Raw genomic sequence first — 25,401 nt, forward strand, 5'->3', positions numbered from 1 at the left:
TGGGACTTTGGACTTGAATTGTCTCCTATTTAAAATTAAAGAACCCATCGAAGGTGCCGAGTGAAGTGGTATTATCATGCAGTGACATCACAATTACTTAAATAACCTCCTATGATTAATTGGGAAAGGAACTGATGGAAAGGTAAGACAATTGGCGATCAAGTACTATGGTGTTTAACTGATAAAGGGCAATGATGATTTTAATGATGATGGAAAAAAACAGCTTCCTTTGATGCCACTTGTATTATTTTCTATTCTGATATAAATTATAACAAATTTAGTAGTTTGAAACAACACAAATGTATTATCTTACAGTTTTGTAGGCCAGAAGTCCAATACAGGTCTGACTGAGCTAAAAATCAAGATTTTTGACAGGGTTTCACTCCTGTCTGGTAGCTCTAGAGGAGAATCTATTTTCTTGCCTTTTTCAGCTTTTATAAACTGTACACATTTCTAGGTTTGTAACTCCCTTCCTCCATCTTTAAAGATAACATAGCATCTCTTTTTAACCATAGCTGGGAGAGGTTCTCCACTCTTAGGGACTCATGTGATTTGATTGGGACTACCTGGATAATCTAGGATACTCTCCTCATCTCAACAAATCTTAATTACAACTGAGAAGTCTTTTCTTTTTTTTTTTTTTGTCATTTAAGGTAATATGTTATATTATTTAATATATTTATATTAGGGCATAGACATCTTTGGTGGGCATTATTTTGCCTACCAAATCACTGGAGACTGTATGAAAATAATATGATTAACTCAGAACAGTTAATTACTGATTTAAGGCATGTCAGAGGCTCTTTAAGGAAGCTTTAAAGGAACTCTTCCTGCAGCTCCAGGGCAGACTGTGCTAAAAATAGGCCTGTTTATAAAGAGCTAAATACATAGTTTGATAGGTCTTATTTGTTAAAGTCAAAGCCCTGATAAGAAAAGAATGTGACCCTGACTCCTGGTATATTCAATTCCTAGCATGGCCATAACAAAATTCTATATACTGGGTGACTTTAAACAACAGAAATTTATTATTTCTGTTTGGAGGCCGGAAGTCCAAAATCAAGATCTTTGTCAGGCCATCCTCCCTCTCAAGGCTCTAGGAGAGAGTCCTTCCTTGCCTCTTCCAGCTTCTGGTGGCTCCTAATGTCCTTTGTTTTGTGGCAGCATAACTCCAGTCTTCCTCTGTCTTCGCATGACCTTCTTCTCTATGTCTCTGTGTCCTCTCTTCTTTTACAAGGACCCCAGTCATTGGTTTTAGGGCCTATCCTAAATCAAGCATGATTTCAGCTCAAAATTATTTTTTTGAGATTTTATTTTTAAGTAATCTCTCCACCCAACGTGGGGCTCAAACTTACAACCCTGAGATCAGAAGTCTCATGCTTCACTGACTGAGCCAGCCAGGCACACCTCATCTCAAAATTCTTAACAAATTACATCTGTAAAGACTCAATTTCCAAATAAGGGCACATTTTGAGACTCTGCGGGGACATTATTCAACCACTAAACCTGAGATACAGAAATTTGTGTATATAAGCCTGAAAATATTGTAAAACCCACCCTCTCCAATTTCCTTGAAACTTCCTGGCCAGCAGAAGTACCTCTTGCAATATTTCCAGAGAATGGTTTCTCATTTTCTAGAAGACTGTAAATGACCAATGAAATGAGGTAGTTTTCTTGCCTGATGGTGTTTATTTACCCTCACAAGATCAACCTTCAATTCCATTACCGCCAGGCCAATAACCAGAATCAGATCTCAGATTTAAGCACAGCCTAAAATATAAGTGTAAGTTTTCCTCCAGGAAGAAATAGGCACTACATGGGAACCCTCTCCTCATCAAATGAATTTAGGACCTGGATAATACTAACAGTACATCAAGTGTTTAAGAATGCTTTTTAAGGGTTTGATCATACGGGTTACATAGAGGAGAGTTCATTTACATGGGGGCACTCAACCATAATTTGAGACAATGCTTTGAGAAAGGACACCTGGATCTGATCCTAATCATTTGTTGGGATGGCCCCTTGAAGATGGACTTAACAAAGGTACATGGTAAATAAAGTACAGAGGCTAGGATTTTTTGGTACAATATTAAAGAAGGGGTCAGAAAACAGGGAGATGAAAACATTAAAATGGATATATTATATTCGTCCTGGCACCTCACCTCCTGACTTCCTAGAGGGTTCTTAAGGACATTGTCTTCACTTAACCTAATAAGGAGTGCTCGGGAAAGATGAGTACAAGTATATTTGAGAAGTTTGGTAGGGGTTGTCCCTTTTTTGGCTTTTGTTAACAGTAAGAGATGATGGCAGAGATCCAGGCTCTGTAGTATCTATGGGGATTAATATCATGGATTGGTAGAGGCCAGATGGTAATATTCGACCATCTGGCAATATGAACATAATTGCCATAACAAGCAGTAAGCCTGGATGGCAATGCAGAAATCTATGGTAATAGCTAATGTATCATGCTGTTTCTAGGAGCAAAATTAGGTGAGCAGGTGACTGGGATGTTGTTTGATTTGCATAATCAGAAAAAAAATCAGCTCTTGACATTGACCACCAAAGAGGAAATTCATAGCACTTCATCAGGTTTCCAGGTATAAGCCAGCTCACAGATCTAGAGCCCACTGATAGAAAGGGAGAGGCCAGTTGCCTCTGAGAAAGGACCCTGAAGTGCTTCCATAAGTACATATAGTAGTTATGGAAGCATCTGTGGTCATTTGCAGAAGTAACTGTTTACTTTTCTAGTACTGTTAACTATAGGGTTGGAGCTGTCATTAATACCAAAAGATCCAAAAAGCGTGATCCTCCAGTTAGAGTCATGGCATATGGAACTTTGTAACTAGGTGATAAATGATGTTTTGACCCAAGTGTATCTCATAGTAGGTCCAATGGGTATTCAGACTCACCCAGTTATTTTACACCACAATTGTATAATCTGTATAGATATGCACAGAGGCTGGCATAATTCTCTTACTGGTTTTCTGACATTGGAATTAGAGCCATTACAATTGGAAGAGACAAATGGAAACTCCTAAAACTTGTCTCTCCTTGCCATGATTATAAACAAAAGCCAGGATGTATTTCTGGGGGAGTTGCAGAGATTAGCACAATTAGACTTGAATGATGCAATAGTAGATCCTTGTTGAATTCCATTTTCTGGGCTCTGCATAAAACAAGATGGATTGATCTTGGTGTTGATAGACCACTGTAAAATTAACCAAGTGATTGCCCCAATGACAGCTGCTTTGCTGTGGATACTTCTACAGGTGCAGACCAATATCAGGCTGTCTCCTGATAAACAATTGTTTAGTGAACTCTTTTTTCTCAGTATATCAGCAGAGAAGATCAAAAGCTTTTATAGAAAGGGAAAGCAGTATAACTTCCTAATTTTTTCCCAGGACTATGTTATTTTTTATATTCTGTCATAGTTCTAAGGAAACTTGATTGTCTTGACAGTCTTTAGAAAGGATAGATAGATAGATAGATAGATAGATAGATAGATAGTTCATTTTCTTTATTATATAATACTAATTGGATCTGGTGAGCAAAAACGGGCAAGTACCTCTGTAGCTAACAAGATTCGTGTCAGAGTGTGGGAAGATTCCATAAAGATCTAGAACCTTGTCTTATATGTGATGATTTTGAGAGTTTAATGGTCTGGGGCATGCAGGGGTATCTCCTCTAAGGTAAAACATAAGCTTTTGTACTTCTCTTTGCTAAGAAAGTGTCATATCATTTGATGGTTTTGGATTTAGATAATAGTATACAATGTCTTCAAAATTACTGTTTCAAATCATTTTTTAAGATTATCCAAAAAGTCTGCTGGTTTTAAGTGGGACCTAGAGATGAAAGGGCTCTTCACTAAGTCCAAGCTGCTTTGCAGGCCCCCTTACCACTTGGTGCCTATGATCTGATGGAGCTTAATGTATCTGGTAGATAAGAATGGTCTGTTGGAAAGCCCGATAAGAAAGTCACAACAGCTGTTCTCCATTTTCAAAGCAACTCCTGGTATGCTAGTGAGTTCTTGTAGAGATTGAACACCTAACCATGGGACATCAAATGATAATGTAACCTGAGCTATCCATTATGAATTAGATGTTATAATACTCACTGAGTCATACAAATGGGTGAGGGAACTGACAAACCATTTTATAGTCAAAGTGGTTTATTCAGGAAATCAGCCTTCAGTTGTCTAAAAGGCATAATTAGATAAATGGAGGTCCTAGAATTCCATCTGTTGCAACAATGCCTTTTGCTCAACCCACATATATGGTCTCATGGGGTGGGGATCGAATACCTAAAACCAACTGATGGGGGACAGAATTTAGACTTGCCTCACATGTCAGATGATTGGTTGGTATTATCTAGACACTGACTACTACTCAATTACATCTCCACTTAGGGGTGATCTTGAGTGATCTGATGAAGAAAAATCCTGATCCCCAAGCAATATAATTGATTGTGCATTTCATATAGAGAGTGAAACACAATAATAAAAAATCTGAAAGCAAAAATTCCTTTCCACTTGGAAATTTAAAGACTCTCATTAAATAACTATTAGGTCAAGTAGAAAATACAAACCAAAATTGAAGAATATATAAAAATTAACAATATTGTAGTACTACCTATGAAATATGAAATATAATTTCTATGAAATATAATTAAAACAATTATAAAATAATACATAGCATTTAATACTTATGTGAATAAAAGTTAGAAATTTAAATAAATTCAATATGAAACAAAAAACCTAGAAAAAGAACAAGAAAATAAAGCAAAAGGAAGCAGGAAGGAAATATAAAGATAAAAGTGGAACTTAGGGAGTTCTCCTGTTTTTAAGGTGTCTTCTAAATTAATCAATATGCTGGTTCTTTGCATAGAACATAAACAAAATACGCAAACTACTATCTGGCCTGATGAAGAAAAATAGGGGAAAACAAAGTTACACAAATGACACACAAAACAAGAAGAAATACACTAAAACTAAGGAAATTTTTAAACATCCAAATTAAATTATTTTACACAACTCTAGCAGATACATTTAAAATCATAGGCAAAATTGGTAATTTCCCAGGGAAATAAATTTATCATCATTGACACCAATAGAGACAGAAAGTTTAAGAAAATGAGGAAGTTATTTAATTACTATGCACAAATAAAAGTACCAGACCCAAATAGTTTTACAGGGAAATTTTACTAAATTTTTAAGTACTATTATAATACAATGCTACATCAACTATTCTAAAGCAGGGGTTGCCACTGTGGCCTGTGGGACAAATCTGGCCTATTTCCTATTAGTGTAAATAAGTTGTTTTTATTTTTGTTTTTTTGAGATTGTGTAGTCTGGAAAGTGTAAGATATTTACTGTCTGTCCCTTTAGAGAAAAAGTTTACCAACCCCTGTTCTGAGTAGTTTAAGAAAAGAAAGTATTAAAATTGTTTTTATTTAATAAGTTACAACTAAGCCTGAAAAAAGTTTCACAGAGGAAAACACGGATTTATTGAATTTATTAATATCAATGGAAAAGTTTTAAATAAAATATCCTATAGGACACAGTCTCCAAAAGCATATTCAAAAACAAACACTGATGAATGGTGTTTTATTCAAGGGTTACAAGGATAGATACTATGAGAAAATCCATCAATACAGTTTGTGATTAACAGATCTAAGGAAAAAAATTATGATCATCTCCATCGATGCTGAAAATGTCTTTGAATACAGTTTAACATCCACAGTATTTCCACTTTTGACAATGGAAGACTATCCTATTTCAGATCAGTCCTTCCACTGGGAAAACTACAAAATCTGGACAAAATATTTTTGAAAATCTATTTGAGGGCACCAGAGAGTGCCCAAGGCAGTGAAGATTTGTAAGCTCTTGATTCCACAGAAAGACACGCAGAAACACTTGCCACAATTTTCCCTTCTAGGGATTTTCCTATTTGAAAAGAATGCTAAGATATTGAGTAACCAAACAGAGTTATTGGCTGAGAGGCTAAGCAAAATTTTCTGCAGTTTTAGGGCACAGAAGAGTAATGTGGATGAGAAAAGGAGTTCAGGGCAAGCCAAAAATAAAGTCTCTGATAATCACTCTAAGCTTTCAGTGTGGCTCCAAAGGGATATACCCTACAAATAAGGTTGAACTGGAAATAAACTAGTCCTTTAAATAACTGAAATTTTTCTTAACATTATCTGAATCCTTTTTGGGATTAAGTTGGTCTGCCTTAGTCTAGCTGACTGATAAAATCATAAATTCTTTATGGAAGAAGAAAACATCACCCAGAGCTTTTATTTATCACTACATTTCTCCCATACTTATCCTCGATACTGAAAGTAAAAATAACATGGTATATTAAATGATCAGAATTCACCAGAAACCAAGAGAACAGATAGTAAGTACAGATAGGCCAACAGGAAATTCAAATAGCAGTTACCAAATGTGGACTTTAAAATAAGTGTGATTGAAATGTTTAATAAATAAAAATGATGGAGTTTTCAGCAGAAAAATGAAAAGTATAACAGAAAACAAAATAACTGGTTGTAAATAGATGAAGAGAGAATTAGTGACCTGGGAGATAGGTCAGAAGAAAATATCCAAATGAAAGTATGGTAAGCCAAAAGGATGAAGAGCATTTGGGACATAATGAAATGTGGAATATATATGTAATTAGAGTCCTGGAGGAAGAAAAAGAGAATGTGACAGCAGCAATATTTGAAGAATGAATGGATGATAATTTTTCAAACTGATGACAGATACCAAAATCTAAGATGCACTACAGACTCAAAGAAAGCTTAACAAAAAGTAAATTTCACCTAGGCATATCAAAGACAAAGAGAATAATATTAAAAGCAGAGTATAGGAAAAAAAAGACTAACAGCAGACATCTTAACAGAAAAATGGGAAATGAGGACAATTGAGTGATCATTTCAAGGTACTGACAGAAAAAAGCACCTACAGAAAAAAATTCTATGCTCTACAAAAATACCCTTAAAAAACATATCATGAAATTATAGCAACTTAACATAATTTGCAATAATAAATAGCAAATCTGCTCTAATGAAAAAACTATAATTCTCTATGGGAATGAAATTGATTATAAAAGAACACAGATGTAGGAGGAATAAAGAACAATTATGGGTAAATCTAGGGAATATTTTATAAAAATAGTAATTACTTCTGGGAGTATAATACATTGAAAAATAATATACATTTAAGTTAAAAATAGTCAAAAGTGGGGATAAAATCTGTTGAATCAAAGTTCCAAGGTTCTTATAGCTTCCAAAAAGTAACACAAGTACTAATTTATATTATAGTTTGATAAGTCATAAAAACATTTTATATTCATGTGGGTAATAAAGAATAATAAACATATGTATATGGATAAGTTAATAGGGAACTGAGATAACAAAAAATTATTAACCCAAAAGAAAACAAAAAAGGAAAAAATAACATTAAACAGATTGGGCAAATATAAAATAAGCAGATAGATTTGCTCTAAAGTATGACAGCAATTATATTAAATGTAAACAAATAGGCTAAAGATAGTAATTTTCAGACTGTGTTAAAATAGTGATATGTTGTTACAAGAGACATATTTTTAATCTTAAGGTTATAGAAAAGTTGAACGTAAAAGGATAGGAAAAGATATAGCATGAATACCCTAAGCAAAAACAAAAACAAAAAACTGGTGTGGCTATAGTAATATCAGACAAAGTAGATGCCTTAGTTCAGGTTGCTATAACAAAAATACCATAGATTGGATGGCTTAAACAATATTTATTTCTCATAGTTCTGAGGCTGGAAAGAGCAAGATTAAGGCACTAGCAGATTTGGTGTCTAATGAGGGTCCAGATTCTAGATGGCCTTCTTCATAGTGTGTCTTCACACAGTAAAAAGGGAAAGAGAGCTTTCTAGAGTCTCTTTCATAAGGGCACTGCTCCTCTTCTTTAGTGTTCCACCTTTAAGATCAAATCACTTGCCAAAGGTTCCACTTCCTAATTCCACCACAAACATAAGAAGCAAAAGTAAGCAAATAAAGAAGTAATTAGTGAGGTTACAGAAAATCTGAACATGATTAACCAACATAATTGACATATATAGTACATTACACCCAACACCTGCAAACCATACATTATTTTCTAGTGTACATGGTGTATTTACCAAAATTGTACATTTGTTGAGCCATAAATCCTGTTTCAACAAATTTCTTGGAATTATAATATTCAATATATTCTCTAACCTGGAGAATTTAGCAAGATTGTTAATAAAATATAAATAGGAAATCTCCTAAATGCTTAGTAATTAAGCGCTACACTTCTGCATAACTTATGTCAAAGAAGAAATCAGTATCGAAGTTAGAATATATTTTAAGTTAAATTACAATAGAACTATGATATGTCAAAAACTTGTGGAATGTAGCTAAAGCTGTGCTTAGGGGAAATATATAGCTTTTGTTAAGATTTTTTTTTTAAAGTGAAGAAAAGCAGTAAATCAATGATCTTAGTGTAAAAATAGAAAAATACTGAATTAAACTCAAAGAAACTAGAAGAAAGATAATAAAGATGTGATGGTTAATTTTATGTGTTAACATGACCTGAACTGTGGAGTGTCCAGAGATTTGTTCAAATATTATTCTGGGTGTTTCTATGAGGATGTTCTGGATGAGATTAACATTTAAATAAGTAGACTGAGTAAAGTAGATTGCTCTCCATAATGTGGGTGGGGCTCATTTAATCAGTTGCCTGAATAGGACAAAAGGCTGACCATCCTTCAAGTTAAGATAGGCTGATTGGGACTTCAACTTTTTCCTGTCTCTGGGCTTGAACTGAAACATCAACTCTTCCTGGATCTGGAGCCTGATGGCCTTCAGATTGGGATTACACCATTGATTCTTCTAGTTCTCATGCCTTTAGACTCAGACTAGAACTAAATTATTGGTTTTCTGGATTTCCAGCTTGCCAGCTAGTCCTGCAGATCCAGGAAATAGTCAGCCTTTGTAATCCCATGAGCCAATTCCTTATAATGAATTTCTTTCTGTATAGATACATCCTATTGGTTCTATTTCTCTAGAGAATTCTAATATAAAATATGAGAGCAAAAAGTAAAAGAAATAGAAAAGAAACATATAGTACATTAGCAAAAACAAAACTTAATTATGTAAAAATACTAATAAAACTGGGGCGCCTGGGTGACTCAGTCAGTTAAGTGTCCAACTCTTGGTTTCAGCTTAGGTCATAATCTCAGGGTCAAGAGATCGAGCCCTGAATCGGGCTCCATGCTCAGTGGGGAGTCTACTTCCCCTCCCTCTCCCACTGCCCCTCCCCCATGTACTCTCTCTCTCTCTCTGTCTCTCTAAAATAAATAAATCTTTTAAAAAATACCAATAAAACTGATGCATCTTTGGCAAGTCTGATCAAGAATCAAAGAGAAGGGGCGCCTAGGTGGCTCAGTCGTTAAGCATCTGCCTTCGGCTCAGGTCATGATCCCAGGGTCCTGGGATCGAGCCCCGCATCTGTCTCCCTGCTCAGCAGGAAGCTTGCTTCTCCCTCTCCCACTCCCCCTGCTTGTGTTCCCTCTCTTGCTGTGTCTCTCTCTGTCAAATAAATAAATAAAATCTAAAAAAAAAAAAAGGAATCAAAGAGAAGACAAAAAGGAATACAACAACTTTGCATTCATCCCAGGAATATAAAATTGTTTTAACTTTTCAAAATCAGTGGATATATTCAATGTGCTGAATGGGAAAAATATGTAGCCAAGAATACTTTATCCAGCAAGGCTGTCATTCAGAATAGGAGGATAAAGTTTCCCAGACAAGCAAAAACTAAAGGAGTTCGTGAACACTAAACCAGCCCTGCAAGAAATAATAAGGAGGACTCTTTGAGTGAGGAAAAAGAAGACCAAAAGCAACAAAGACTAGAAAAGAACAGAGAAAAGCACCAGGAACACCAACTTTATGGGTAAAACATTGACACTAAATTCATATCTTTCAATAACCACTCTGAATGTAAATGGACTAAATGCTCTAAACAAAAGACATAGGGTATTAGAATGGATTAAAAAAAACAAGATCTACCTATATGCTGCCTAAAGTGATTCATTTTAGACCTAAAAACACCTGCAGATGGAAAGTGAGGGGATACAGAGCCACCAATCATGCTAATGGACATCAGAAGAAAGCTGGAGTAGCCATACTTACATCAGACAAACTACATTTTAAAACAAAAACTATATGTAACAAGAGACGAGGAAGGGCATTATATCATAAGGGGTCTATCCATCAAGATGGATAATATTTATGCCCCCACCTTGGGAGCATCCAAATATATAAAACAATTAATAATCAGCATAAAAAAACTCATAGATAATAATACAATAATAGTAGGGGACTTTAACACCCCACTTACATCAATGGACAGATCATCTAAGCAGAAAATTAATAAGGAAAAATGCTTTGAATGACACACTGGATCAGACGGACTTAACAGGTACATTCAGAGCATTTCATCCTAAAGCAGCAGAATACACGTTCTTTTTGAGTGCACATGGAACATTCTCCAGAACAGATCACCTACTGGGTCACAAATTAGGCCTCAACAAGTACAAAAAGATTGAGATTATACCATGCATATTTTCAGACAACAACACTATGAAACTTGAAGTCAACCACAAGAAAATTTGGAAAAACCACAAATACATGAGGGTTAAAGAACATCCTACTACAGAATGGGTTAACCGGGATATTTAAGATCAAATAAAAAAGTACATGGAAACAAATGAAAATGAAAACACTACTGTCCAAAACCTTTGGGATGCAACAATGGCAGTCCTAAGAGGGAAGTATGTTGCAATACAGGCCTTACCTCAAGAAGCAAGAAAAGTCTCAAATATACAACCTAACCTTAGCCTAAAGGAGCTAGAAAAGGAACAACAAATAAAGCCTAAATCCAGCAGAAGAGGGGAAATAATAAATATTAGAGCAGAAATAAATGATGTATAAACAAAAAAAATCAGTAGAACATATCAACAAAACTAAGAGCTGGTTCTTCAAATGAATCACTAAAATGGATAAACCCCTAGCCAGACTTATCAAAAAGAAAAGAGAAAGGACCCAAATAAGTAAAATCACCAATGAAAGAGGAGAAATCACAAACAACACCACAGAAATACAAACAATTACAAGAGAATATTATGAAAAATTATATGCCAACAAATTGGGCAATCTGGAAGAAATGGATAAATTCCTAGAAACATACAGAAATGGATAAATTCCTAGAAACATACAAACTACCAAAACTGAAACACGAAGAAGTAGAAAATTTGAACAGACAGATAGCAAGCAAAGAAATTGAATCAGTAATAAAAAAAAAATCTCCCAACAAACAAAAGAGAGAGAGGTATTTAATAATTAAAGAGAGAGAGTGAAAGAAACCATAAGAGACTCTTAACAATAGAGAATAAACTGAGGGTTGATAAAGGAAGGTGGTGTGGGGAGATAGGCTAGATGGATGATAGCTATTAAGGACGGCACTTGTTATGATGAGCACTAGATATTGTATGTAAGTGATGGATCACTGAATTCTACTCCCAAAACCAATATTGCACTGTATGCAATTTAAATTTAAATTTTATTTGAATTTAAATAAAAATTTTAAAAAATCAATGGAATTTTCATATTTACAAATATGGAGAAAAAAGTATATGACAATAAAAAGATAGAAAAGTATTTGATAAAAATCAACTTTGTGATAAAAATTTGTTACACTATAAGAAAGGAACTTTGTTAATCTGAACTTTATTTACCCAGAACTATGAAAATATCCTCCTTAATGATGAATTAATTAGCTTTACTCCTGCATTCTGAAATGAGACAAAGATGCCTATCATACTCCTATTTAACACTGTACAGCCATTAACAATATTAGTTATTTAAAAAAGATGAAAAGGAATTGGAGCTTTGATATGCAGCTTATGGAAATCAAAATTGGTACAACCACTTTGGAAGACTGCTTGGCAGTTATCTATTAAAGTTAAACATACCCTTATTCCATGAATCAGTATATACCTGACAGAAACTCATATATATATTCTCTAGAAGACCTATACAAATTTGTTCATAGTAATGTTATTATATCACCTGTAAAATGAATAAATTGTGGTATTGTCATACCCAAACAATGAAATACTATTACAATAATAAAAGTGAATGAATTACTGCTATAAATATCATGTTTAGAAATAGGAGCAGGACAGAAAAGGATAATTGTATAAAAGGATAAATGTATAATTCCACTCATATAAAATTCAAAAACAGATACCAGTATCAGTAGTTACTTTTAGAAAAGAGGATAAAAAGAAGATGGGAATGTTGATTGGTTAAGGGTATGAAATAGGCTTCTGTGTATCTTGTATTTTTTTTTCTATTTCTTGTTTTTCTATTATATTTTTTGACCCAGGTAGTAGTTTCACAGGTATATTCAACTTCATAATTCATTAAAGACATCTATAATTTGTGTGCTTTTCTCTATGTATTCTTCAACAAACATATTTATTAAAAAACACCTATTCCTGATAAAAGAAATTTATTTAAAAAAATTTTTCTTCTTTTCATATGCATTTATAAAATAATAAATTTCCCTCTTGAAGAGTTTTAATATAAGGCATTCTTGTTCAGTTCTGTTTCATACTTTTCCTTATAATTTCTTCTTTGACCATAATTACTTTGAAGTATATTTTTTATTTCCCAAAATATTTTTGTTAATCACTTCAAATATTACTTCATAGATTTTAGGGAATATAGTATCTGTGATTTTGATTTTGTGGTATTTAATAATTAATTTCACAGATATTTATCAGATACCTATTTTCTTCAGATACTGTTCCAGGTCCTGATGATATAGTAATTAGGAAGTCACCTTACTTCTTTGCCTTCACAATATTTGAATTCTATTGTGAGAGATAAATTTTTGAAATTATATATATATAAGAGTATAATATATAATTATGTAAAAATATATGTAATATATTTTTGTGACCTAGGTGATACCCATGTTTTGATGTGGTCAGACATGATTGCAGAGTGATCTTGTTTTTGTCTTAATCATGGTCACAGAGTGACCTTGTCAGATGTCTCCTGGATATCAGGAGCTTCTTTTCTCTTTCTCAATTCTCTAAGTGATTCTAATATTTTTTCATACTTCCTATATCATAATATTGTATAGTTATCTCAATAATGTATGACATTTTGAGGTTAGGTAGTTTATATTTTGTTATTTACTGTGGTTATTGCTAGTAATGTTTTATAAACAAAACAACTAACATCTTTCAGATGTTTCTATGAAAAAATATAATAGGATTTTAGATTTTTATTTCATTACATCTTAGGGCTCAAATTTTGAAAGGTCATATTATTCATTCTCTTGCTAAGTGAAACTTAGCAAACTTTTTAGACTTACAAATCTTTCCCTGGATTCCATAGGAATTGGTTTAATGATACATCATTTTCTCTAGTATGTAAAAAAGAGCTGACTTGAAGTTAAAATGCACAATAGTACAGTATTTATGATGCTATATAAATTTTATTTTAACAAATATTTTTGAAGTTTACACTTAATTTTGACTTTTTGAATTTAGCAAGTCATTATGCCATTTAATTTAGTATGTAAAGAAGCTCAATGTTTTTGTCAAATCAATTTTCAAATTTATTATATGTGCTTTAATAATGAAAACTTTCTTTTTTATTTTAGCCATTCTGACAGGTGTAAGGTGATATCTTATTGTGGTTTTGATTTGCATTTCCCTGGTGATTAGTGATGTTGTGTACCTTATCATGTGTCTGTTGGCCATCTGTATGTCTTTTTTGGGAAAATGTCTATTTAGGTCCTCTGCCCATTTTTAATCAGATTATTGTGCTTTTTAAATTTTTATTTAATTCTTTTTTAATTTTATTATGTTAGTCACCATACAGTACATCATTAGTTTTTGATGTAATGTTCCATGATTCATGATTTGTGTATAACACTCAGTGCTCCATGCAATATGTGCCCTCCTTAATACCCACCACCGGGCTAACCCATCCCCCCACCCCCTCCCCTCTAAAACACTCAGTTTGTTTCTCGGAGTCCATAATCTCTCATGGGTCATCTTCCCCTCCGATTTCTCCCCCTTCATTTTTCCCTTCCTTCTCCTAATGTGCTCCATGCTATTATTTATGTTCCACAAATAAGTGAAACCATATGACAATTGACTTTCTCCGCTTGACTTATTTCACTTAGCATAATCTCCTCCAGTCCCATCCATGTTGATGTAAAAGTTGGGTATTCATCCTTTCTGATGGCTGAGTAATATTCCATTGTTTATATGGACCACATCTTCTTTATCCATTCATCTGTTGAAGGGCATCTCAGCTCTTTCCACAGTTTGGCTATTGTGGACATTGCTGCTATGAACATTGGGGTGCATATGGCCCTTCTTTTCACTACATCTGTGTTTTTGGGCTAAATACCCAGTAGTGCAATTGCTGGGTCATAGGGTAGCTCTATTTTTAATTTTTTGAGGCACCTCCACACTGTTTTCCAAAGTGGCTGTACCAACTTGCATTTCCACCAACAGTGTAGGAGGGTTCCCCTTTCTCCACAACCTCTCCAACATTTGTTGTTTCTTGCCTTGTCAGTTTTTGCCATTCTAACTGGTGTAAGGTGGTATCTTAATGTGGTTTTGATTTGTATTTCCCTGATGGCTAATGATGATGAACATTTTTTCATGTGTCTGTTAGTATTTGTGTGTCTTCTTTAGAGAAGTGTCTGTTCATGTCTTCTGCCCACTTTTTGACTTGATTATTTGTTTTTTGGGTGTTTAGTTTGAGAAGTTCTTTGTAGATCTTGGATATCAGCCCTTTGTCATTTGCAAAAATCTTCTCCCATTCTGTGGGTTGCCTCTTTGTTTTGTTGACTGTTTTCTTTGCTGTGCAGAAGCTTTTTATCCAACAGTACATTAAAAGGATCATCCACCATGACCAAGTGGGATTTATCCCTGGAATGCAAGGGTGGTTCAACATTTGCAAATCAATCAATGTGATAGAACACATTAATAAGAGGAGAGAGAAGAACCATATGGTCCTCTCAATTGATGCAGAAAAAGCATTTGACAAAATACAGCATCCTTTCCTGATTAAAACTCTTTGTAGTGTAGGGACAGAGGGGACATTCCTCAATTTCATAAAATCCATTTATGAAAAACCCAGAGCAAATATCATCCTCAATGGGGAAAAGCTGAGAGCCTTTCCCTTAAGATCAGGAACACGACAAGGATGCCCACTCTTGCCACTATTGTTCAACATAGTACTAGAAGTCCTAGCAACAGCAATCAGACAACAAAAAGAAATAAAAGGTATCCAAATTGGCAAAGAAGAAGTCAAACTCTCTCTCTTCGCAGATGACATGATGCTTTAAATGGAAAACCCAAAAGACTCCACCCCCAAATTATTGTGCTTTTTAAAAAAAATATTTATTTGAGAGAGAGAGAGCATGTGCAGTGGGAAGGGGCAAAGGGAGAGGGAGAAGCAGACACTCCACTGAGCAGGGAACCTGATGTGGGGCTCAACCCCAAGACCCTAAGATCATGACCTGAGCCAAAGGCAGACACTTAACCAACTGAGCCCACCCAGGCACCCCTTATCAGATTGTTTTTTGGTGTTGAGTTGTATAAGTTCTTTATATATTTTGGGTATTAGCCCCTTATCAGATATATCTTTTGCAAATATCTTCTCCCATTCAGTAGGTTGCCACGGAAAATTAAAAATAGAAATACCATATGATTCAATAATTCCACCACTGGGTATTTACCAAAAAAAACCCCACAAAAACACTAATTCAAAAAGATATATGCACCCCTATGTTTATTGCAATATTATTGACAATAGCCAAGATACTGAAGCAACCTAAGTGTCCATCAATAGACAAAAGGATAAGGAAGATGTGGTGTATATACACAATGGAACATTATGCAGTCATAAAAAAAGGAGATTGTTACATTTGTGACAACATGGATAGACCAGTAGGGTATTATGCTAAGTGAAATAAATCAGATTAGGAAAGACAAATATGATTATTTTCATATGTGGAATCTAAAAAAACCAAATGAATAAACAAAAAACAGAATCTATAAGTACAGAGAACAATTGATGGTTGCCAGAGGGGAGAGGGGTAGGGAATGGGCAAAATGGGTGATGGGGAGTGGGAGATACAGGCTTCCAGTTATGGAATGAGTAAGTCCCAGGAATAAAAGGCACAGCATAGGGAATATAGTCAATGATACTATAATAAAGTTGTATGGTGACAGATGGTGGCTACACTTCTGGTGAGCATGGAATAACATAGAAGTTGAATCACTATGTTGTACACCTGAAACTAATATAGCATTCTGGATCAACTATACTCAAAAAAATTTTTAGTTAAAAAATAAAGATAAAAAATAATAAAAATAAAATCTTTAAATATGTTATAGCTTCAAAAATATACATTGATTTCATGACCTGTTGAAATTTTTAAATTTCCTGTTAAAACTAGCTCATTTAGTTTTGTCATTTTTTTGTGTCCTGTTATAAAATGTTGAGGTAACTAATTAGGTCTCAGGATGCTGTATAGGAGTAGCTTATAACCACCACTCTATTTTCTATTTTTACCACTAGTGTTTTGGAATTATTGAAACATTTTTATGCACAGCATAAGAATTTTCATCAGAGAAATACTACTAATGGATTTCAAGAAAATCATCTGAAAGCAGATTCATGGGCAATATTATCATTATTTGAACACTGGCCTCTTCTTATCCTTTCTGTTTTTTTAAACTAATGATAGAGTAAATTTAACAAAATATAACTACAAATTATAAGTCAGAATTATATGACATAAAAATCGTCAGCATGGCTAGCAGTATTTCACTGAGTCTTGAATATGATCATCTATTAATCATTATCTGTTCTCAAATACTTCTATTTTAAAATGAAACCATGTATTTTATTGTCTTATTTATTGATTTATAAATATCGACCATTTTTAATGATGTGAATCTCTAGAATACCTTGTGAACTTCTGAGGGTTCATAAATCACCAGTTTAAAATATGGACATAAGTCAAAGAGAAAATGGGACTTGATATAAAGAAATTAGAAGCCAAATTTGTGGCCATACTTTTTAAGTGCATAGGACTGAATTGCATATACATTGGTTATTAAACTTATCCCATTTCATCCTTTATTTCATCTTCATTTTCTATCCCATTTTTCTTTTGTTCCAATTTTTCTTATTTATTTTTGCATTCATATATATATATATACATGTTTCCTCAATTTCTCTTGGAAATTGGGAGTGAGGACGATTTCATTGGTAAATATTTATTGAAGTAGAGTTTATTTGCCATTTTTTTAAAATGTAGGAAATCTATATTCAGGTTCTGGAAAAATTGGCATTCTAAATAAAATTGTATTATGTGATATGATTTTACTTTATTGTATTAACATTAAACTTTATTCGGAGCAAGTTAAAATTGTTAGAATTAAAAAATGATTATTCTAATGTTTTCCAGCTGCTGATAGGTTATGAAAATGGTACTGTAGTATTCTGGGACTTGAAGTCTAAAAGAGCAGAACTAAGAGTTTATTATGATGAGGTAAGTGACTTCTACTGAAATATTTTAAAAGAGTATTATGACTTTGTGCCTGTTTTCTACTTGTAAGCTTTGTATATTACCAATATTTTTATCATTAACTGGGTCTGACCCAGTGTCTCATACTGCGTGTTGGCATTTGCCCAAGTTCCAACTCTGGATCGTTCTCCTGAATGAGAATTCTGCCTTGATTGACTATTTTTGGGCCCTTTCTGGCATCTTAATATACATTGATGCTTATTACTTATCCTTTTCCTTCCATTAGGTTACATGGTTATTATGTCTTGCCTCATTATCCTTAAGATCTCTAAAACATTATTCACACCTTTCTTAGAAAATTCTTTTTCTGTGGCAGACCTCTTTTAAGAGGTCAGTTCGAAAGGCCTTATCTCAGAATAAAGATTGATTTTGTAAATAGTAATACTTAATAATAAGGGTAAGATCTTAAAGTGAGTTTTATTGTACATAGTTGAGATTTGGTTAGGTTTTTACTTTAGTTGTTCCAAGGTTGATTCTAGGCCATTAAGGATATCCCCCTTCAGAAGAAGTTAATGTGAAGATAGCCTGGGGCAAAAAGTGAAAAAGGGTAATTACCTCTTATAGTTTTGGGAATAAAGGTGATCATGTAAGCTCTAAATTCAATTTTAAAAATGGTGGAGTAGGGAGAAAGAGGAAGAAAATACAGTCAATAATCATTGTCTGGTATCACCTGCACTTATATGAGAAGAATGCAGAATTTAAGGCAACACTGATATAAATAGAAAGAAAAAATTTTTAAAAAACAACACATTACTTTGTGTGCTACCTCCCATCCCCTCATAACAGTTGACTTTTTCAGTTTTGGTGCTTAAAGATATATGCCTTCGGGTATCTCATAGCTATACACACCCCCAATTCATTTCTTAATAGTTCTGGCAAACTAAGATTTTATGGTATATATAAGATACTTCTCGTAGTGACAAAGAGTTCAGGGGTAAATGATATAGCAACTGGGTAATTTGGTCATTGGTGAAAAATACTGTCTGGCAGGTGATGTCTTACAATTATGCTCTTTGTGATGAACTTCTAGGGCATTTTGAATCATAAGGAAAGAAGGTCCTGGGAAGCTAAGCTAGATTTTTCTTTTATTAAATATACAAAGTACAAAGATGATATTAGATTCCTCTCTCAAAGCTAGTAGCTAGATAAGAGTACAAATATTATCTGAGTATTTAGCTAGTTGGAAATAGAGTAGGTCATCTAAAAAGGAAATCCAGAGGTTTTTTTAACCTAAAACATTGTAGAAGAAAGACTTCTAATCTTAAAAAGTGAGCAAAAATAATTTTGCAATGAAGTGTTTAAATAAGCATTAGCAATGTTTAAGTCGAGTACTACACTATATCTACTTTATACCTAGAAATAATTTTAAATATTGACTTATACATGTATATATGCGTATAATCTATTTACTTTGATGCATAGTTATATATCCTATCATTTTAATGGAGATAGTTATATACATTATTTTACTGCCAAACTTTTAAAACTTTCCTTAGCACTTTACCTCTGATATTTAGAAATAATTCTTAATACTATTATGAAGTGGTTTCTAATAAGTTATCAAAGATCTCTTGATTACTATACATAGTGATCCCTTCATAGTCTTTTAAGTTCCTCATTAAACCTGTGTCTTTACATCAGCCCCTCCTTCCTAAAATGGTTTCTTCCCTTGTTTTTGTCTTTCTACCTCACTTTTCACCCTTCCTTTCTCTATCACTGATTCTTTCCTTACTTTCCTTTAAATTATAGATACTCTTCAGGATTTTATGTCTTCACCCTCTTCATTTCACCTCCAGTTTACATTTATATCTTCTCCCATCATTTCAAATATTAATTTTATTCTAATAAATTTAAAATCCTTGGATCTCTCACCCTTACCTTTCTCCTGACCTCTTGATCTGTGTATCTAAAAATCTGTTGCATAAGCCCAGATAAATATCTCATTGGCACTGAATTTACACTTCAAGACCTAAACCTTGTTCTGTGTTCTCTTTTTCAGTTTTAAAATTTTGTTTATTTATTTGTTTGTAACCCTCAGAGTCATATTTGATCCTTTCTCCTCTATATATCATATGCTATCAGTTTTATAGTCTCTTAATTCTGTTTTTATGTTGTCTTTCATTCATTTCTTCTTTTTTCATTCCCACATTCAATTGTCTAGTCTAGGTTGTTATATTTTTCCTAAAAGACTATGGTAGCCTTTTAACTAATTGCTTTTCCTCTGATATCTTACCTTTTCAGTATATCTTTTACTAATAAGATTATCATTTTAAGCCATAGGTCATGTAATTCTCTACCTCAGAACCTTTGAATGGCTCCCAATTATCAACAATACAAAGGCTTTATTACTTTACATGAGATTCAAGGCCCTGATGTTATTTTTCCCTTTAGTTTAATGCAGTGTATCCTTCTGTACACTCCTCACACTTCAGACATATTACTATCTCCAAAACGTATTATTTATTTCCTACCTTCAAGCCTTTGCTCCAGCTAATTCCTCACCATAAACTCCCTTCTTTCCTCTTTTGTGTATCAAAATCCTATTCAACTGTAGCCACTGTAAAACTATTTCAACTACCAAAGTAGCCCCTTGAATAGCCATGGGTGAATTGAAAGTTTTGTTTTGTAAATCCAAGATAATTTTCACAAATAACTACATGAATTTACATATTAGCTGTGAAAGTTTTATTTTATTACATTAATATTTCTAAATAATCTCTCACAGAGAAAACTCTCAGAGTTTGATATGAGGGTAGCCTTTTAATTCCTTCACTAGATGCTGTTTTTCCTTTTTTCATATTGGTACCCAGCTTTTTAGGTTTCCTTTCTCTTTTTTGTTTTGGAGAACCTCGATCACAGCCGCTGAGTTGACCAACCAGCTAGTGTTTTATCTTCCACATTTTGTTTTCTATCTTTTAAAATTCTTCTTGAATTAGTTGTATTTGTGTGTTTTTTTTTTAGTAAACCCTTAAAGTTGTTTTTTAAGAAAGGGGTAAGGTATAATGAAATTAAAAGAATTGGATGGTTATCCATTAAATCTATTCAAATGCCAGCTCTTCAGTAATACTCTGACACTCTCTAATAACAAGCTGGTTTTATATGCTTACTCTTTTGTACAATAAGTATATTTCTTTTATGGTACTTATTTTGCTTTTGTGTTGTAGCTGTTATTTTTCTATTTGTCTTCTCTAGTAGGTAGAAATTCAGTAAGATAGGAAGAAGGGTTAGGGCTGGAGACTCTCTCTCTGCCCATACCATTCATAGCAAAGCAGTCTGAGAGAACTTTAAATTGACTGAGGTTCATCAAGTTAACACATAGAAGAAGCCTGAAGTGGCATTTCCCTTGAGCCACCTACAAAAGTGAGAATAAGCAAATAAGAAGATGACAAGTGTTTTCTTTCTGTCTCTACTGAACCCTGGCAAAAAAAAAAAAAAAAAAAAGTCTTTACCTAGTAATAAAGACCAGAGTGAGAGAAAACATAAGCCCAGGGTTTCATGTTATCTGTTTCATTTAATTAAATCTTACTTATCTTGAGATACAGCTCATATCCTACATCCTTTATGATATGTCTAATGATTACTCTAGCCATCAATTATCTGTAACTCTAATAATACTTCTTATTTAGAAAACAAATAATAGTTTTAAACACATATCTTAGGTTAGTATATCGTATATATATATATAAACTAAATGTTAGAAGTTCCAAAAAATAACAATTATTAATTAATATTCATTTATTTCAGTCTTCCCTATTTTGCAGTTTTGAAAGTTCCTTTAAGTAAAGGGTAATGTTGTATATATCTGTTCAGCTTTTATGTCTACTAGGGCTTCTCTCATTGTGATTAACACATTATTGAAAGGCTATATAAACTTTATGATTTAGAAAGAATACAAGGTGTGGAAATATGTGATGACATTAATTATTCATTCAACAGATATTGAGTATCTACTTCATGCAAGGCACTGTGCTACCACTGGGAATAAAACAATATATGAAAATGGAATAATTACTTTTAAATTTTATGTAATTCAAATCTTCAGAGTAAACTTATAAAAAAGTTTTGAATCTTCTTGCTTAAACCCTAAATTGCCAAGTTAATTTAAAAATATATGTTAGGGGCAATATGGTAAAATGATTGAGAATATGGGTTTTGTAGTTAGATAGACATTGGCTTTGAATTGTGTGACCTGAGCACATATATCAGTTTCTGTAGGCCTATTTCACCATGTGCAAATTGGAAAAAATAATACCTGCTTTATAAAATTAATAGAGTTAATATCGGTACTTTGCCAAGGGGTCTGGCACATAGTAAGCCCTCAGCTGGTAGCTCTTAGTGTAAATTGTTATTTAAATTGGCGACTTTAAGTGGAAGTAAGCCTCTACCTTTCCAGAAATTATCTTCTGATAACCTTGCTTTTACTTCTATATAAATAATTTTTCAAAGGATCATATAGGATACAGGGAGGACATAGAATTTACAACAAAAAGCTCTAGGCTATAATGATATTATGAAATGTACTTAACTTTTCTTTATCTCAGGAGATGAGTTTTTATAGTCTTCTATAAGCCTATAGAGGATTGAAGCCAAAGATAGTATCATCTGGGTCAGAACAATTATGTATGTTTCTTAAGTATTGTTGCTATAATAATTTTATCTCAGAATATTTTTCCTTTGGAATATAGAATGCTATAACATATCAACTTTTTTCACCCTCTACTTGTTTTTAATTGCTATTTCATTAGGCTATCCATTCAATTGACTGGCATCATGATGGCAAACAATTCATGTGCAGCCATTCAGATGGTAGCTTGACCTTATGGAACCTGAAAAGCCCAAGTCGTCCCTTCCAGACCACAATTCCACATGGTAAGGTGTATGCTTTCAAAAGAAATAAACTGAAAGTACAGTGCCTTGACTTGACGTACAACAGGTGGTATCAGTGTGTTTGGAAGAAAGTGATAGGATGTAGCTTCTGATTCTAAATACCTCTTTGTATCTCCTTCAGATCCCCACATTTTACCCCAAACTTTCTGTACTTCCCCTCTCCCTGTTTATCCACTTTCCTACTTTGTGATACTTATATATAGACCTTTCCAACCAAAAATTGGATAATGTATGATTGATGTATCTGAAGGAGTCTTCAGGGTTAAGGAGGTAGTGAGAATGACATTATATAGATCTGACTTTCAGACCTAATTCCTATACTGTTTTGGCATTTTCTAGATTCTCTCATTTATTTCCATTTCTACTATTTGATTCCACCAAATATGAGAACTATGGTTTTTACTGTGTATTGTATTTCTTATCTTCCTTATCAAAAGGAAGTATTTAAGGTTTATGTTCTACCTGTCTACCTAACTGAAAAAAATAAAAAGTTCAAATGAATGAATATCTTTTATTCAGATGATCATATTATTTCTGAGAATATTAGTGGTAATCTGAGTTCCATATTTTCCTCTTACCATTGGTTTTTTGTAAGAATAGAGAGGTCAAAACCTAGCAGTTAATCAAACACATTCTATTTTATAATTTCTGAGCACTTATTGTAGTATCACATTTATAAAATTTAGTATTATGTTTTTTATAATTGGTGACGCATAAATCACAAGATGAAATTATTCCAACTTGTGTTGGTCTGCCCTTTTTTGTACCATGCCCTTTTTTGTTGCATGCTCCACCTTCAAATGTTTAAATTATTACAACATTTAACCTAGCAGCTTTAGAGATTACTTTGCTTTTACACACTTAGTGTAAAGATGCTTCATGTAAAGATTGCCATTATGGAAACCTTGGATAGGTATTTGCTATACATCCCACTCAGATAGAATTATTTGTTTCTATGATGAGTTTAGTTCCTCTGTCCACCCCCTACCCCCATTCCTTATGCCTTTTATTTGTATGTGTATTATATGATTTATTCATAAATTTTCTACTTCCATTCTTCTCAACAGTCAACTTCTATACAAGTTCTTTTTGGCTTGATTGGATATTTGATACTTTCATATGTTTCACCATATCCATATTTATCAGTTTGGGTTGTTTTCTATACACTTGACCCTTGAACAATGTGGGGGATGGGGCACTGATCCTCATGCAGTTGAAAATTCACATATAACTTTTGACTCCTCCAGAGTCAACAGCCTACTGTTCACTAGAAGCCTTACTGATAAACATAGTCAATTAACACATATTTTGTATGTTATGTGTCATATACTGTATTCTTACAATTAAGTAAGCTAGAAAAAAGAAAATATTATTAAGAAAATAATAGGAAGAAAAAATACATTTACAGTACTATATTTATTTTAAAAAATCTATTCATTTGAATTAGTATTTTTGTATTCTTTGGCTAAATACCTAGTAATGTAACAGCTGGATTGTAGGGTAGTTCTATTTTTAACTTTTCGAGGAAACTCCATATTGCTTTCCAGAGTAGCTTGTACACCTGAAACTAATATTACACTGTATGTTAACTAACTAGAATTTGAATAAAAACTTAAAAAACTATGTATAGGTGGACCCATACAGTTCAAACCCATGCTGTTCAAGGGTCAACTGTAATTCTGTTTTCCTGTTGAAAGAGATGAAATTCTGTTCACAGGTTGTTGAAAACATCAGCATCTGTGTCTCATAATATATACAGCAGATTAAATTCCTGCTGCCTCATGATGATTTGAAGCAAATATCAGTGATTTTGACATATTCTTCAGGTTCATTCTGTTACATTTCATTTCAGCTATTTTTATTTTAGAAAATAAAAATTTCTCTAAGTAGTACTTTAGCTGTATCCTATAAGTTTTGATATTAATTTTATTAAAAATGTGTAATATTCATTAATATTTAGTTTGAGGTATTTTCTAATTTCTATTATAATTTTCCATAGACCTATGAGTTAGACATTTGTTTTCTAATTTCTAAAAAATATGTTTTGTTATAGATTTTTAAATTAACTGTAGTCAGAGAACATGGCATGATACTAGTTCTACAAAATTTACTGTGATTTGCTTTAAATTAGACATACACAATTAATTGCCATGAAGTTCCAATTATGCTTGAGAAGAATGTACATTTCCTGTTACGCAAAGGTCAAACTTGAAATTGTGTTTTCTTTGTACTATAAATCTTTGCTTAGTTTTTTTTTTAAGATAGCTGCTATTTTTTTATTTAAATTCAATTAGCCAAGGTATAAGTACATCATTAGTTTTTGATATAATGTTCAATGATTCATTAGTTCAGTCTAACACCCAGTGCTCATCATATCACGTGCCCTCTTCAATGCCCATCACCCAGTTACCCCTTCCCCCACCCACCTCCCTTTCTGCAACCCTCAGTTTGTTTCCCAGAGTCAAGATTCTCTTATGGTTCGTCTCCCTCCCTGATTTTTTATTGTTTGATTTTTCAATTTTGAGAGAGATAAGTTAAAATCTCTATTACTCTGGATTTTTCCCTGAAATTTTGTTCATTCCTGTTTTATATACTTTTTAAATCAAGTAGGTCAAGGTGGTTGATAGCATTAATCAAATCCTTGGATTTTACTGATGTTTGACTAGTGCTATCAATTTCTGAAAGTGGTATTAAAATTTCCTAACAATTGTAGAATTATCTACTTTTCACTTTATTTGGTCTTTTTGTTTCATGTATTTTTGAGGCTTATTTGTTAGGCATCCATTAGGTTTTCCATAGAGAGCATATAGTCAG

At 33.2% G+C, this 25,401-nt stretch overlaps 1 protein-coding gene across 8 annotated transcripts in view; it reads left to right on the forward strand.

Moving 5' to 3' along the window:
* STXBP5L (syntaxin binding protein 5L) overlaps positions 1 to 25,401 on the forward strand; it is a 428,903-nt gene that overhangs the window by 201,074 nt on the left and 202,428 nt on the right. For all 8 annotated transcript variants that reach the window (XM_078066497.1, XM_078066496.1, XM_078066495.1 and 5 more), the window contains exons 8-9: positions 17,581 to 17,664; positions 22,446 to 22,569. In XM_078066497.1, coding sequence (XP_077922623.1) covers positions 17,581 to 17,664; positions 22,446 to 22,569 — 208 coding nt within the window. The remainder of the gene's footprint in view (positions 1 to 17,580; positions 17,665 to 22,445; positions 22,570 to 25,401) is intronic.

Source organism: Halichoerus grypus, chromosome 1 (assembly GCF_964656455.1).
Source record: "Halichoerus grypus chromosome 1, mHalGry1.hap1.1, whole genome shotgun sequence".
Classification (NCBI taxonomy): domain Eukaryota; kingdom Metazoa; phylum Chordata; class Mammalia; order Carnivora; family Phocidae; genus Halichoerus; species Halichoerus grypus.